The sequence below is a fragment of the Mya arenaria genome, chromosome 14, assembly GCF_026914265.1.
Source record: "Mya arenaria isolate MELC-2E11 chromosome 14, ASM2691426v1".
NCBI lineage: Eukaryota > Metazoa > Mollusca > Bivalvia > Myida > Myidae > Mya > Mya arenaria.
This window is the reverse complement of record NC_069135.1, coordinates 51051620-51069452: the sequence shown is the minus strand read 5'-3', so window position 1 is coordinate 51069452 and position 17833 is coordinate 51051620. Positions and strand designations below refer to the sequence as shown.

At 38.4% G+C, this 17833-nt stretch overlaps 1 protein-coding gene across 1 annotated transcript; it reads right to left on the bottom strand.

Annotated features, from left to right (window-relative positions):
• Positions 1-10654: 10654 nt before the first annotated feature.
• Positions 10655-15931, bottom strand: LOC128216225 (uncharacterized). Its single transcript, XM_052922796.1, has 2 exons — positions 15597-15931; positions 10655-12035 (listed from the first exon to the last, which is right to left on the bottom strand). Exons 1-2 carry the CDS (start codon positions 15929-15931, stop codon positions 10655-10657), a joined length of 1716 nt encoding a protein of 571 aa, XP_052778756.1.
• Between the last annotated feature and the right edge of the window lie 1902 nt (positions 15932-17833).

Genomic DNA, 17833 nt, shown 5'->3' with positions numbered 1-17833 from the left:
CCTTAAAGCTTACAATTTACTGCTCTAAGGCTATAGATGGTGTAACCTTAAAGCTTACAATTTACTGCTCTAAGGCTATAGATGATGTTACCTCGAAGCCTAGAATTTTCTGCTCTAAAGCTATAGATGGTGTTACCCCAAAGCCTACAATTTACTGCCCTAAGGCTATAGATGATGTTACATTAAAGCTTACAGTTTGCTGCTATAAGGCTATAGATGTTGTTACCTTTAAGCTTACAAATTACTGCCCTAAGGCTTTAAATGGTGTTACCTTAAAGCTTACAATGTACCGCTCTAAATCTTTAGATGGTGTTACCTTAAAGCTTACAGTTTGCTGCCCTAAGGCTTTTGATGGTGTTACCTTGAAGCTTACAATTTACTGCCCTAAGGCTATAGATGGTGTTACCTTCAAGTTTACAGTTTGCTCACCTAAGCCTATAGATGGTGTTACCTTAAAGCTTACAGTTTGATGCTCTAAGCTTACAATTTACTGCTCTAAGGCTTTAGATGGTGTTGCCTTAAAGCTTACAGTTTGGTGCCCTAAGCCTATAGATGGTGTTACCTTAAAGCTTACAATTTACTTCCCTAAGGATATATACGGTGTTACCTTAAAGCTTTAAGTTTGCTGCCCTAAGCCTATATATGGTGTTACCTTAAAGCTTACAGTTTGCTGCCCTAAGGCTATAGATGGTGTTACCTTGAAGCTTACAATTTGCTGCTCTTAGGCTATAGATTTTGTTTCCTTGAAGCTTACAAATTACTGCCCTTAGGCTTTTGATGGTGTTACCTTAAAGCTTACAATTTACTGCCCTAAGGGTTTTGATGGTGTTACCTTTAAGCTTACAATTTACTGCTCTAAGGCTTTTGATGGTGTTACCTTTAAGCTTACAATTTACTGCTCTAAGGCTTTAGATGGTGTTACCTTAAAGCTTACAATTTACTGCCCTAAGGCTATAGATGGTGTTACCTTAAAGCTTACAATGTACTGCTCTAAGGCTTTATATGGTGTTACCTTTAAGCTTACAATTTACTGCCCTAAGGCTATAGATGGTGTTACCTTAAAGCTTAATGTTTGCTGCCCTAAGCCTATATATGGTGTTACCTTGAAGCTTACAGTTTGCTGCTCTAAGGCTATATATGTTGTTACCTTAAAGCTTACAAATTACTGCCCTAAGGCTTTTGATGGTGCTACCTTAAAGCCTACAATTTACTGCTCTTAGGCTTTAGATGGTGTTACCTTAAGCTTACAGATTGCTGCTCTAAGGCTATAGATGGTGTTACCTTTAAGCTTACAATTTACTGCTCTAAGGCTTTAGATGGTGTTACCTTAAAGCCTACAATTTACTGCCCTAAGGCTATAGATGGTGTTACCTTAAAGCTTAATGTTTGCTGCCCTAAGCCTATATATGGTGTTACCTTGAAGCTTACAGTTTGCTGCTCTAAGGCTATATATGTTGTTACCTTAAAGCTTACAAAATACTGCCCTAAGGCTTTTGATGGTGTTACCTTAAAGCCTACAATTTACTGCTCTAAGGCTTTAGATGGTGTTACCTTAGAGCTTACAATTTACTGCCCTAAGGCTTTTGATGTTGTTACCTTAAAGCTTACAATTTACTGTCCTAAGGCTTTAGATAGTGTTACCTTAAAGCTTACAATTTACTGCTCTATGGCTTTTGATGGTGTTACCTTAAAGCTTACAATTTACTGTCCTAAGGTTATAGATGGTGTTACCTTAAAGCTTACAATTTACTGCCCTTAGGCTATAGATGGTGTTACCTTAAAGCTTACAATTTACTGCTCTAAGGCTTTTGATGATGTTACCTTAAAGCTTACAATTTACTGCCCTAAGGCTTTTGATGGTGTTACCTTAAAGCTTACTATTTACTGCCCTAAGGCTTTATATGGTGTTACCTTAAAGCTTACAATTTACTGTTCTATGGCTTTTGATGGTGTTACCTTAAAGCTTTCAATTTACTGCCCTAAGGCTATAGATGGTGTTATCTTAAAGCTTACAATTTACTGCCCTTAGGCTATAGATGGTAAAGCTTACAATTTACTGCTCTAAGGCTTTTGATGGTGTTACCTTAAAGCTTACAATTTACTGCCCTAAGTCTTTTGATGGTGTTACCTTAAAGCTTACAATTTACTGCTCTATGGCTTTTGATGGTGTTACCTCGAAGCTTACAGTTTGCTGCCCTAAGACTGTAGATGGTGTTACCTTAAAGCTTACAGTTTGCTGCCCTAAGGCTTTAGATGGTGTTACCTTAAAGCTTACAGTTTGCTGCCCTAAGGCTATAGATGGTGTTACCTTAAAGCTTACAGTTTGCTACTCTAAGGCTATAGATGGTGTTACCTTAAAGCTTACAATTTACTGCCCTAAGGCTATAGATGATGTTACCTTGAAGCTTACAATTTACTGCCCTAAGACTGTAGATGGTGTTACCTTAAAGCTTACAATTTACTGCTCTATGGCTTTTGATGGTGTTACCAGGAAGCTTACTGTTTGCTGCTCTTAGGCTATAGATGGTGTTACCTGGAAGCTTACAATTTACTGCCCTAAGGCTTTTGATGGTGTTACCTTGAAGCTTACAGTTTGCTGCCCTAAGGCTATATATGGTGTTACCTTGAAGCTTACTGTTTGCTGCTCTAAGGCTATAGATGGTGTTACCTGGAAGCTTACAATTTACTGCGCTAAGGCTTTTGATGGTGTTACCTTGAAGCTTACTGTTTGCTGCTCTTAGGCTATAGATGGTGTTACCTGGAAGCTTACAATTTACTGCCCTAAGGCTTTTGATGGTGTTACCTTGAAGCTTACAGTTTGCTGCCCTAAGGCTATATATGGTGTTACCTTGAAGCTTACTGTTTGCTGCTCTAAGGCTATATATGGTGTTACCTTGAAGCTTACTGTTTGCTGCTCTAAGGCTATAGATGGTGTTACCTGGAAGCTTACAATTTACTGCTCTAAGGCTTTTGATGGTGTTACCAGGACGCTTACGGTTTGCTGCCCTAACTCCATAGATGGTGTTACCTTGAAGCTTACAATTGACTGCCCTTAGGCTATAGATGGTGTTACATTGAAGCTTACAATTTACTGCTCTAAGGTTTTAAACGGTCAATGATGTAGATATTGAGAAAGAACATGTGATATAAATTTGTAGCCAATTGTATTTAACTGGTTCAATCTATTGTTTGGACAAACGGTAGCTCGACATGTGTATTGATAAGTTAATTGATATCAAACCAAATCATTTAAATATGCAAACAACCGAATGATAATCTGTGGACATCATATCAGAGTTGTATGCATTTGGCTGGTACATGCAATTTCGTTTGTGCGAAGATTAGATTGTTAAAACTGACATTTTTAACTTATGAATAGTATTTTGGACAGCACGTACATTTCACCATTAAATTATGTGTGAAACTCTTAAAATAAAAGAATTCTTTAATTGATGGAAAAGCCCGCCATCAAATGCCTTTAATGTGAATGCAAAAAGGGGCAGGAATTGTGAGTGCAAGCTTATCGTTTTGCTTGGCAATAGATGCATGTGACAGTTCCGTGTTGGCAGTATATGCATGCGGTCAGTTCCGTGTTGGCAGTATATGCATGCGGTCAGTTCCGTGTTGGTAGTATATGCATGCGGTCAGTTCCGTGTTGGCAGTATATGCATGCGGTCAGTTCCGTGTTGGAAGTATATGCATGCGGTCAGTTCCGTGTTGGCAGTATATGCATGCGGTCAGTCCCGTGTTGGTAGTATATGCATGCGGTCAGTCCCGTATTGGAAATATATATGCATGCGGTCAGTTCCTTGTTGGCAGTATATGCATGCGGTCAGTTCCGTGTTGGCAGTATATGCATGCGGTCAGTTCCGTGTCGGCAGTATATGCATGCGGTCAGTTACGTGTTGGCAGTACTTGTATGCGGTCAGTTCCGTGTTGGCAGTACTTGTATGCGGTCAGTTACGTGTTGGCAGTACATACATGCGGTCAGTTCCGACTTCGCAGTACATGTATACTTGTCAGTTTGAAACAGTCGAAATATCAAATATCAAATGTATATTTTTCACTGTATTGAAATTTTAGCCCGCCTTCAGTTTCAAATTGAACGTCAACGCGCACAGGGCTAGGGCAACGACGCCATTTCCGAAATGACGTTCCGTGTGCATACAAATTGGCGTGTTTTTCTAAAAGAAATGTTTAATTAAATGACATCTCTATGTTTATGCATTTAATAAATTTAAAAAAAATCGTTGATAGAAAGATAGCAATATACCCTGGGATCACTCGAGGCTTCGCCGTACAAAGTAATAAATCGTTGTTTATGAAACAAATCAATACACGTAACTCACATCAACAAGCCACATCTTTCCGATATTCGTTTAATGTCATTATATATTCAAAACATATCTTTACATCTTTTCTCAAAACTAAATGCATCGACAGCCCTGTATAGAATGTGACGCTAAATTTCCCATGACTTTTAACACATTGTTTGGAAGAAAAACATATTAGTGTTTGAGTCACGTCTTGGAAGAAGACAGGCTTATTAGAATCGATATGTCTGAAAGTCATTAAATATAAATCATTTATAAGCAAAGATGTTTTTCAATACCTGTTATAAAGACATCTCACAATTCAGTATGAATATAATATAATAAGACCTAAAGGCCAAACACCTGTTTTAAAGGCACTTGTTTTCATTACGAAATAAAGTGTGGCAAATCATAACGAGTGTTAAAACAAAAATGTCAAAAGCTAGAACCCTTCAGCAAATGTTGATATTACTCAAATATCGTCTTTGAAGACCACAATTGTCATTTGCGTTAGTGGCGCGATTAAATATCAATTACGGCTGTGGTGTTGGTTGATTGACATTATCACGTGATGTTATCAATGTATCGTTAAGATGTCGACATATCCTCATCAATTGTTAACGTCCCGGTGGCCGTGAGGACTTAGCGGCTGTATTCTCCCTTTTTCTTGCCTTTATCGGCGTGGGTTTGAACCCCACTAAAGCCAAGCGCGCATCCTTACAAAGAGTAAAACAAGATCGGTCCTCAACGTCCAGTTCGAGCTCACGATGAAATCAAGCCAAGCGAAATCGAGCCAACGGGTTTCGACTGTATGGTTTATAAAATATTTCCTTAGAATGGTATAAACCTTTTACGTATACCAAGAAGAGCGAGTTTGGCCCTTTAAACATCCCCCTATTCCGCTTTCATCGCCAAAGTTTACTTTTTATTTCAATATACGAGCAAAAGAGTAAAGAAATACGCCCAAAATGCACCATTTTAGAATATAAATTGTTAAAATTGTCTTGGGAAATTCCTCCCCCCCCCCCTGTTCAACATTTTAAGAAAATTAATTTTGAATTTTGTTTCTGAGAAAGGCGCGCAAGTCAAATGGTTACGCCCCTAAGTTACGCCACCTCCAACATCAAATCCTTGAACCTCCCTGCGTTTAACTTTAACAAATGTCCGACGTTTCTCATAACTCAAAATATTCCCAGACTTTAATGAGTTCTATAAGATCAAAGAATGGAAATTGTGACAATGTTTGACAACTTTCATTATACAAATAACATGTCGAGCAATTTAGAAATCCTATATTTTGATATTGTAAATACGACCTTACATACTTTGTATGTTTCTTTCGATAATAAAATATGTTTAAACCATATGTCGAGCGTGATTTAATGCCTTTTACACTGGTGTCGATTTGAACTAAACTATATAAGTATTACATGTATACAAATGTAAACGACTTACCTGGTATGGACATTCGCGCCAAACACTAAGATTGTTATTGTTATTTTTTGCTTCTATTAGTATGCCTCACGTGACCTGCCCAGTTGAATTATCATATACACGACAAACCGGAAACAGTTTATCATATGACGTAAAGATAACGCCGAAAATATTTTATCCCTTTATTATCATAGATGATAATTATGTTCTTGTTGACTCGATGCTATTTTTTGGTGTGTTTGTTTGCTTATATATCTCGTTTATAGATTTATTTATACGCGCACTTGCGCAAGACACATTCGGCGAGGGCTCCGACAAGATTGTTAGTCATTTTAGGTGGTTGGAGCATAGTGCACATACATAATGTTACCCTGGTAAGAGCTACCCTGGTTCTTTAACGTGCACCAGTTAATAGCACTGTCACACGGGACTCTCATTTAACGTCCTTCCAGAGATATGATTAGTATTTTAGTGTTCCGGTGGGGAGTCGAACCTGTGACCCCTAGATTGACAGTCAAGTGTGTTACACTAGACCATGGATCCGCCACATGTGCTATTTTATTGACGAAGTATCCTTTAATTGGTCAATTGAATGGTTAAATGCCAATCAGGGTCGTGTTAACTGGTTGTATGTAGGCAGGGGTGCCCCTAGGCATACCCCAGTACGAAAGAACGTACAACTCAATCTACGTTACTCCAAAACGGTAAGTGCTTAATTCCCGACATTAAAAACAAATATCGAAGACTAACGGAGTGTATATCTGAAATATTGTATGAAGACATCTTGAATGAAACTCAAAAAGTGTCCGTGAAATCCAAATGAAATTATTCGCGGTTCTAGATTGTTTCTTATTTTAGTTGTTTGCGCTAGAAACCGGTTCTTGTTAGCGGAAATATTATTCTCGTGTATTTTCCGTGCACGAGTTTTAGGTTCAGTATATAAGGATTGTGCGGGGCGTATTCGTCACTCAAGGTTTATTGGTAGCATTCAACTGGTGTATGTTCCCACCCGCCCTCCCGTTGCTTATAACAATTTACACTGAAAGCAGTTTATTTGTCTTTGGTGTTGTTGCAGGTACACGAAGATGTTAAAACGTATACAGCTATAAATTGACAACAAATGAATCAATGCTATTCTAGGCCAATGTTATTTAATTTGAATTTAATATATTTTCAGTACTCTAACAATCGGATCCGATTTAGAGAGAGGACTATGTATAGCGAGGTCAGTGCGGCGATCCAGCGTCATACAGTAAACGTTCGCATGTCCTTCCGACCTGACGTGCCTCTACGTTACAGATACTACCTATATAGCAAAGACGAACGAACGAGCCAGACTCAATCTATATATCTTACAATGTGAAATTTGCTACCAATAACAAATCTTATTTGGTGTCTGGAACAATTTTGATTAGCAAATAATTGTTTTACTCATGATAACGTGAGTATATATATATTAGCTGTTAGATTTTCATCCAAATTTTAATTTTAAATTGGGGTGGGCGGAGGAGGGTTGACATTTTATTTTCTTCGATGACTGTTTCACCGTTAAGTATGTGTTTATTCATATTGCATAATGGACGAGTCGATACGAAAACAGGTCCTAATTCAACATCTTTATTTGCGTCAATACAATTTAAGGGGTTGCGGAAAAAAAGGAAACTGGCGGGGATGAATACCTAGCAATTAAATTATAGTCGCCTTAACTGGTTAAAGTTTATGTTAGTTTAGTTGATTTATGGCGACCAGAATGCTTGAAAATGATTTTTTGATTACTGTATTCTTTAGTACTAATGAAAGATGTTCGCACTTCAATGTGTCTCTCAAGTTATAGGGGCATACAATTCAACATGCTTCCAGGGGCGTAGCTAGCCCTCTATTAATGTGGATTCATAATTGTGCTATGGGATTCCGGGGGCATGACCCATCGGAAAAAAATGAAAACAATGGTCCAATCTGGTGCATTATTGGCGTTCTGATGTGCATTATTTAGTACTGGAAAATGGACAGTTAATAATGGACAGGATTATGGAATCAAGTACGCATACTGTAACTTTGGCTGATTTGTTCTTAATATTTTTGTCAGAATCATGTGGATTCAGCCGCGTACTCGCGTATAAGGCAGCATTGCGCCTGGTTTCAGGTACGCCTTTGATAGGTGAACGAGTGCTTCATGCCATCTTTGCTTATTTGATATATGTTTCTTTTCTATTTTTTTTAGACCGCGCATTTGCGAAGACGAAGCACGGATACATGACGCATTTTACATTACTTCAGCAGACAACCCGTGCACGTGAACGATTCGCTCGTTCGTGAACTAACAAACCGCTTCCTACCAGATGAGCCTGGTCAACACTAACTTGCACGTGACGTCAATGTTGTGACGTCACAAGACCGAAAGCTCATGGTGCACTTTCAGAAAATGATGATTTTTTTATCCTCTACACTTTTGTTTGACCATGGTCCATAATATCCTAATGCTTACTGTATATGTATTAATTATATGCTTTCCGGTGGTTTTAAGAGATTAATCAGTGAAAACAATGTATAATTCACTGTTTGAAACAGTCGAAATATCAAATGGATATTTTTCACTGTTTTGAAATTTTTGCCCGCTTTCAGTTCCAAATCAAACGTCAGCGCGCACAGGGCTTAGGGCAACGACGTCATTTCCGAAATGACGTTACGTGAGCATACACATTGGCGTATTTTTTTCTAAAAAAGAGTAATTAAATGACTTCTAACTTCAATGTTAGGCATTTAATAAAATAAAAATTGTTTGTTTCAAGTAAGATAGCAATATACTCTGTGATCACCCAGAGTAGATATTTCACTCGAGGCTTCGTCATGCGTGAATAATATATAGTTTTTGAGCTCAATCGGTGAAATATATTACGATCTTACACTGAAACAAACAGTTATCCTCTATTCCATTGATGAAGACCCCTCAACCATTTTCTCATGCATGTATGACAAAGTTAAAACTGTTTATACACAATTTAATGTTTACTCTAAATGTTCGCAAATTAAGTCAGTTTACTTTGAAATTAAACCTTTTTTTTAATTTACAATTTTCAAATTAAAGTTTGTTTTTAACTGCGGAAAGTAGTTGAATAAATGGGAATGAACGGTCCCGTACATCTTGAATATACGGGCGTGGCTGGACCCGTACACTAAACGTGTACGGTACCCGTACACGAATACGTATACGGAGCACCACGTGTTCGGACTTCTGTACATCCACACCCCGAACTTTTAAAATTTGGAGTTATTAATTTCTTAAATAATTAAACACTTCTGCAGAAGAACATATTTTAACCGTTAATTTTTTGGCCAAAAAATAATATATAAACATACATATGGATGTACGGAAGCCGTATCCTGGCATGCTCGGGACAGAAGAACAGACTCCATACATACAACGTGCACACGATGGATATACGGACCCCATACACGTAGCATGTACGGGATGGATAAAGTGACCCCGTGCATGCAACGTGTAAGCTATGGGAAGACGGACCCCGTCCATCAACGTGTAAGCTATGGAAATACGGACCCCGTGCATCAACGTGTAAGCTATGGAAATACGGACCCCGTGCATCAACGTGTAAGCTATGGGAAGACGGACCCCGTGCATGCAACGTGTCAGCTATGGGGAGACGGACCCCGTGCATGCAACGTGTAAGCTATGGGGAGACGGACCCCATGCATGCAACGTGTTAGCTATGGAAATACGGACCCCGTGCATGCTACGTGTAAGCTATGGAAATACGGACCCCGTACATGCTACTTGTAAGCTATGGAAATACGGACCCCGTGCATGCAACGTGTAAGCTATGGAAATACGGACCCAATGCATGCAACGTGTAAAGCTATGGAAGTACGGACCCCATGCATGCAACGTGTAAGCTATGGATATACGGACCCCATGCATGCAACGTGTAAGATATGGAAATACGGACCCCATGCATGCAACGTGTAAGCTATGGAAATACGGACCCCATGCATGCAACGTGTAAGCTATGGATATACGGACCCCGTGCATGCAACGTGTAAGCTATGGAAATACGGACCCTGTAACGTTTACGGGGAGGATATACGGATTGTAAACAAACTCTGAACACGTTGGTGCAATATTATTATTTTATAAATGCAGTATTATGTTAAATTCATTTGATAATAATTAATAAAACAAACAATAAATATAATTTGTGTAAATACTTTTTTGCGCGTTTTAATGGCCACGTAGCTGTTAATTAAAAATATGTTATTTTTTTACTAAAACGGGTGGCATTATGTTTGTTAATGTTTTGATCATACTGTCTAATGAGTTTAACATAATTTTACATTTAATATAAAAACAAAATGTTTTTTGAATCCATCTTTATTGTGTGCCTTTAATTGAAAACAAAACCAACTATAATCATGGTATATGTTGTTATTGTTTTTACTTTAAAGAAACTCTGCATAATTAATGCACCTATTTTCATCTAGGTGTCCAGTGAAAATAGTTAACATATAACTGGCTCTCTTGTAGTTGTAGTAAAAGTAGTGAAGCTTTTTAAAGGCACATGGACAAACGGGCCGTATTATATATTTTATTTCAAAATTAAATAAAGAATAAATCATATATATACATACACACAACATATAAACTATATTTGAAAAACATTATACAATAAACAGTCATTAAGTTGAATAACATGTGCACGATAAACATTATAACTATGTAGCTAAAAGCAAATAAAATACGTAAAATATATATAGGTATATGTATGTTTTAGCAAATATGATTCTTGTATTATATACATTTTTCATCCGTGCTAATACTTACGAGAAAAGGTTAAAGTAAAAAAACAATCAGTTATAATAATTGTCTTTTGGCTACTTGTAATTGGATCTATTATTTATCGCACATTAAGGACGAGGAGCGTGTCTTTCTCTCCGGCGACAACCAGAGAGGATGTACGGCTGCTGAAGAACAAAACTTGAGGGTGGTGCACTCCGTCTTGTTTCCTTGCCTGTGTGGCCAACTTCGTCTTCCCGTCCTGGTCAACCTGCAGCACTGTGTTGGAGTTAAAGCAGCAGACGAACACGTGTCCAGCAGTTGTCGAGTGTACTCCGTCAGGTGCCACCAAGTCAGGATCAGTGAATGTGGCCAGCTTGTTGCCGTTGTTGTCCAGGGTGATAAGTTGATTGTTTGAGAAGTTTGTGATGTAGATAGTCTTCCCGTCGTTACAGATGGCAATTCTCATCACCGTGTTATCACCGGACTTGTCCTCATACAGCTTCTTAACCAGCTTCCCCGTCATCGTATAGACGTACAGCGCGGTGTTTGATGAAATGTAAAGGTTGTTCCCGTGCTGAGCTGCCCCGTAACATCTATGGGATAAACTTAATTTTCTCGTAGTCACAAGTTTACCTTTTGCAATGTTAATGAAATGAAGTTCACATATACCGTCGTTATTGTTAACACAAACGACAACCTCATTCCAACCAATGTGGCACACGTCAAATGGATATTTGGGAACATCACAGTGGTCGACAACCCTGTACTCCTGGTCCAGGAGTTTCACTTTCATGTTGGTGAAGTCTGTAATAACAATCTCTCCACCAGGCAGTTCACATATCCCTAGAATATCACATTTATCTTTGTCTGAACTCATCTTCACGTTGTACTCCTTGTAACCTTTGATACCGAATACATGATCTCGGGGGAATAGCGATATCAGTGGTTGTTTACCAAAAACATTGCATTCATTTAACTCTCCAAATGTCTTCATCGAAGACAAATTATCTTCTATTCCATTATGCTTACGAAAAGTTAAATCGTATTTGACAACACTTGACATGTTTTGCAGAATTTCTTTTGCTTGTTTGATTTTTTCTTCACATTTTCTGAAACCAATATAAAGGGGTGGTTCGCCTGATGAGTCTATGCTTTGTATGTCATCTATGATGTTCTTTAATTCATCGTGCATCTGTGTGCAGGATTCCATATCTTTCTTAATGGACATGTCCTGATCAGCTACCAGACGGTCTAATTCTTGAACGGTTGTTTTCTCCATCTTGTCAAGAATGTCGTTGATCTTTTTACGAATTGCTTGGATTTCATCAACAATGGCTGTTCGAGTCTTCCTCAATGAGGAACTATTTTTCTTTCGGTCGTTTTTCATATCTTCTATCTGCTTCCTAAGAACAGCAACCTGTTGAGGTAGTTGTCGAAACCCGGGATCTTTGCGGATGTCCTTTGCAACGTCTGGAATGTGCTGTATTGATGAACAGTGTCTGCAACGAAAGAAGGAAACACATATGTTTGTTTTATGAAGACGCTTGTTTATAACATTCTTCTAAAGTCACATAAATTTAAATACTTATATTTCGTTGTCGTCTTCGTCGTCCTCTTCCAGAACCTGTTGATTTTGCTTTAAAACATCGTTGTTCCATTTTTTAGCGTAAATGATACACATTAAGATAATATCAAGCTGATCATAGATTGAAATGATGCCCATTAGGGTCTTACAACCTTAATGCATTACTGTCTGTAACAATCAGACAGACAGACAGACACACACACACACACACACACACACACACGCGCGCGCGCGCGCGCACGCACACAAACGCACACACATACATACAGATACACACACACACATAAATACACACAGACAGACACACACACTTACAGACGCTCACTGACAGACAGACCCACAGACAGACACACAGACAGACACGCACGCACGCACGCACGCAGACACAAACGCACACACACACACAGACAGACACACAAACAGACACACACAGGCAAAAACACACAGACAGACACACACAGACACGCACGCACGCACTCACAAACTAACACACACAGAAACACACACACGCGCACGCACGCACGTGCGACACACACACAGACACACACAGACAGAAGGACACACAGTCAGACATACTCACAGACAGACAGACATACATACAGACAGACATACATTAAGACACACAAACAGACAGAAAGACACACAAACAGACAGACCGAGAGACATACAGACAATCACACAGACAAATACACAGGCAAACAGACAGACAGACATACATACAGACAGACAAACAGACAGACAGACAGACAGAGACACAGACAAACACACAAACAAATACACTGGCAAACACACAGGCAAACACACAGACCGAGACACAGACAAACCGAGACACACAGACAAACACACAGACAAACACACAGGGAAACACACAGGCAAACAGACAGACAGACATACAGACAGACAAACAGACAGACCGAGACACACAGACAAACACACATACAAATACACAGGCAAACAGACAGACCGAGATACAGACAGACCGAGACACACAGACAAACACACAGACAAACACACAGACAAACAGACAGACAGACATACATACGGACAGACAAACAGACAGACCGAGACACAGACCGAGAGACACACAGGCAAACAGACAGACCGAGACACAGACAGAGAGACACAAAGACAAACACACAGACAGACAAACAGAGAGACAAATACACAGGCAAACAGACAGGCCGAGACAGACAAACACACAGACAGGCAGGCAGGCATACAGACAGAGAGACACACAAACAAACACACAGACAGGCAGGCAGGCAGACAGACAGAGAGACACACAGACAAACACACAGACAAACACACCGACAAAGAGACAGACAGAAAGACAGACGGACAGACGGCCATACAGACAGCCATATAGAATGCCATACAGACAGCGATACAGACAGACAGACAGACACAATGAAATATGGCATATTAAAAGTAAAAAACAATAAAGACAAGTAAAGACAAATAAAAGCATAGCATATGTTTAAAAAATACTAGATGATTAATATCTAAATTGAAAGGTAAATGGTACATGTATAGGAATGTTGGGAGGCTAATAGCATAAATTACTTTATAGTCTAAGTCTTAGTATTTATAATAACATTTCTTAGAAGAAAGGCTTGGTTAAAAAATAACTTAGATTTCTTGTTATGACGATGTTTTGCGAATTCATTCATTTAACGTCATACAGTTTGTATTCAGTATTCTATAAGTCGCATAGAGTTTATATTCAGTATACCATAAGTCGCATACAGTTCAAATTCTGTATACCATAAGTCGCATACAGTTCAAATTCTGTATACCATAAGTCGCATACAGTTCAAATTCAGTATACCATAAGTCGCATACAGTTCAAATTCAGTATACCATAAGTCGCATACAGTTCAAATTCAGTATACCATAAGTCGCATACAGTTCAAATTCTGTATACCATAAGTCGCATAGAGTTTAAATTCATTATACCATTAGTCGCCGAACAACAGTGGCAGTATTTGTAGTAAAGCTCATAACTCTTAGAATGTGTCGAGTTATGTCCCTTGACTATCTGAGAAATAATAAAGAGCATTAGAACCATTTGGAACTCCTCGGCCATTTTCCATCGAAAACAACCTCGGATGTATGTCGGTACATCAGTAGGAGTAGATCGTAAAAAATAAATAATAGTAAAAATGAATCGTTGTGTTTAGCGTGTATTTTGAATCACTAAGTTTTTTTAATTGTCAGTGAAGCATATTATTGTAAAGACAATTAAGATTCCCAACAGTTTAACTGCTGAATTGAAATACTACGCGTTCTACTTGCAAATTACTTTAATGTTAAGAATTCGGTCATTGTAAACCGTCAATATACTTCCCGAGATTGTTTTTGATGGAAAATGGCCGAGGATTTCCGAATGCGTTGGAACATAATTATTACGCATTAATATGCTATTTACAGTGTCATTTTATGTACGTGCACGACATATTCATCTAGTCAAACCGCACAGCTAGAAATTTTGCCCAAATCATCGTGAGTTAATAGAGAGTACTAAAGTGTTTCTCAATATTTCTCCATTTGAATAAAGGTCTCATAATATAAGATCTGACACGAATAACGAGTCTATATATGTATACAGGGGCGGATCCAGGATTCGACGTTAGATGGGGCGCTACTTAGGGGCGTAACCTTTTTACTTTCCCATCTCCCTCAAAAGCGAAATCTATTTAGTTGGAAGTGCTGGGAAGGGGGGGGGGGGGCAGGGAGTTGGGGGTCAAATGATCCCCACAAAAAAAAAAAAAAAAAATAAATAAATAAAAGAAATGACAATTTTAGTCCAAATGGTGCACTTTGTTGGTATTTTAGTAGTTCAACTATAATAAAATAAAAAGAAAACATAGAGGATTTCAGAGGGGGTGAGTTCGACACCCTCCCTACCCGATCTGCAGGTGATATATAATGAACGAGTAAACAAATGTGTTATAGTTATGCACCAGTCATTTGTAACCACGCCCCCAGGTCCGGGGAATAGCGGGGATTTTGACTTTCGGTTCAGCCAAGCCCCGGAAAATTTTCCGCCCTGCGAGGACAATCTGCTGGTAACCCCCCCCCCCCCCCCCCCCACCGCCAAATGCCCCCGCACCCAAGGGACCAAAGCTAAGTCCAATTTCCCGCTATAGTTGGCGTGAAGACAAAACCACCACAGACACCCGGCACTGCGGGGCCACCTGGAAAGTAAAAACACGGCCCATTTCCCCGGCTATCCCCGGTATACCCCCCCGAACCTGGAGGGGGCGTGGTTACAATTGACTGGTGCATTAGCAAGGCTTTGTTGACAGTGTTGACGGATAAAAATTTAGCACAGTCTAATAATACACATATGTAATATACAATTTTGTTGTGATTGTATAAACCGGAGACAATGTGAAGCATGCTTAAACTATTTTTTGATCAGTTTAAATACTGTGATTGTGTTATTTTAACTTAAACCGTCTTTGAAACATACCTATGATCAATTGAAATGCACACATGGCAACACAGCTGGTCATGTTCACCACAGACCAGCTTGAGCGCCTCCCCGGGGTGCCTCTTGCATCTCTCAAGGACGTCCACCGTCCCTGGTGCTGCTGCCCATTTCTTCACGTCCTTCCGGTCGAGTACCGTGTGTCTCTTGTATAAGCCATTATGTTTTGTAACACAATTATCGCAGTAATGTTTCATGCACTGATTACAGAAATATTGAGCTTCCGTGTTCAATCCATCTTCTTCACAAGCGGAACAGGCGAAATCATGGATGAAATCACAGCTCCTCTGAATGGAGGATTCAAACTTCGATGCCATAGTCCTGTAACATATAGGGTTACAACTTATAAACGTCCTCTCCCTGCCTTTCACTTCCAACAAGGACGTAAGATAAACAACTTATCTCCCGCCAACGTAATAGGTCAGGTGACTGGATTATATTGATAAGCATTTAAAAGCTCGACTGATATTTAATATGTAAAAAGTTTCATAATAATTGAAAAACATTTGTTAAAATACAGTCGAACCTCGCTATGTTGACGTCGGATAAGTCGACTTTCCGATTATGTCTACTTTTTTTCCGGTCCCGAATTTATTCCTTCTTATTCTTTATAAAATAAATCTGTTAATGTCGATTTTTTTATCTCGACTTTTTCGCTATGTCGACCTCGTTTTTCAGTCCCAGTGTTCGTATTTCACACATGTTCTTTATGTCGAACTGTAGATCGAGACGTAGGTGTGAAAATATTCATGACGGTTTGCGGCATGTCGCAAAATACCTTGCGTGTCAATATAACAAACTGTCATAATTGGGGGATACAAAAATGTAATTGGTAAGTGCGAATAATTAAAGTTGTTTGTTTATGTATTTAATTAAAGAGACATTTATTGCTCAAGCTCTTTGGTATTGTATAAAACATGAACATTTTATTGATTAGATATCAATCCTTAATGGGAACAGAAAGAATAACTTCAAAATATCAAATGTTAGTTCCACTGCTCTGGTCGACCAATTCAGAGAAGGACCCGGTATAAAATCTTACAATGTACAAATGTATGCAATTGTGGCTTTATATGTGTTTTATGTGATCCATAAATGTAATAGAAATAAATTTGACACAAATAATTCTTCTTTTGTTTCACTTTATTTTTCAAGAATAAGTTTGCTGTTTTCATGACGAAAATATTTAACAAGACCGTTCAATTGTGGATGTAAACATCGTACAATCCAACTGAAACGTGTTGGGATTGGATATATTTTTTGTAATTCGGATGAGTCGACTTTTCGTTATCTCGACTTTTTCCACTAGGTCCCGAAAAAGTCGACATAACGAGGTTCGACTGTATATAAATATTCTACAACTATAATACACGTGTATTTTTCTGATTAAAGCAATTAAACTGTCACTAAGGCCAACAAAAATAACACCTGTGTTTCCTATTACCTGCAGTAACAAATGGGATCGGTAGTTCGTATATCTTTAACCTTGTCATAGGAAACATTACCGCTAGCATTTTTTTATCATTATAATAATTATATAATCATTGAATGAATGTTGAGTTAAACAATACTCTTGCACATACTATTATTCTGTAACCCAATGCATTATTGTCAAAATTCAATTTACACCGGTAATTGTGCACGAACATTTTGCTTGCTTTAACTTTCTGTTGCACTTTCTTGTTATAATGTTTTCAGAAGTAACAAAAACATTCACCGTACCGATCGCCAATATTCAAACATTGTTCTTTTATAATAAATGGCGTGGCAATCAAACTGTTGTATAATACAACTGTAAACTGACCAAATTAATACGTCAGTTTATCTTCTATTTATTTTTCATTTTTTTAGCGTGAAATAATACACAATTTAAATCAAAATAAAATTAAAAACTGTATTACATAACTTATTGTTTTTATATTTTAAAACATTCGGAACACTTCGGTCATTTTCCATAGAAACCTTGGACAAAACAAATCAAATTGTTACTTCCCTTGTGGTACAGTAATCACTGCCACCATTCAAATCACATGACCATGAATATATAACGTGATACATACGTAACGGGTTCTACCAAAAAAACATACCGGAAATCAGCTTGCATGCCGGTTGTTGCGTACATGTTACGATATTTTCCGTTCATCTCCTGCTATAAGTTAATGAGTTTTTGTCCCGATTTAACTTATAATAATTATGCTTTACATTGATACTTCATTTAA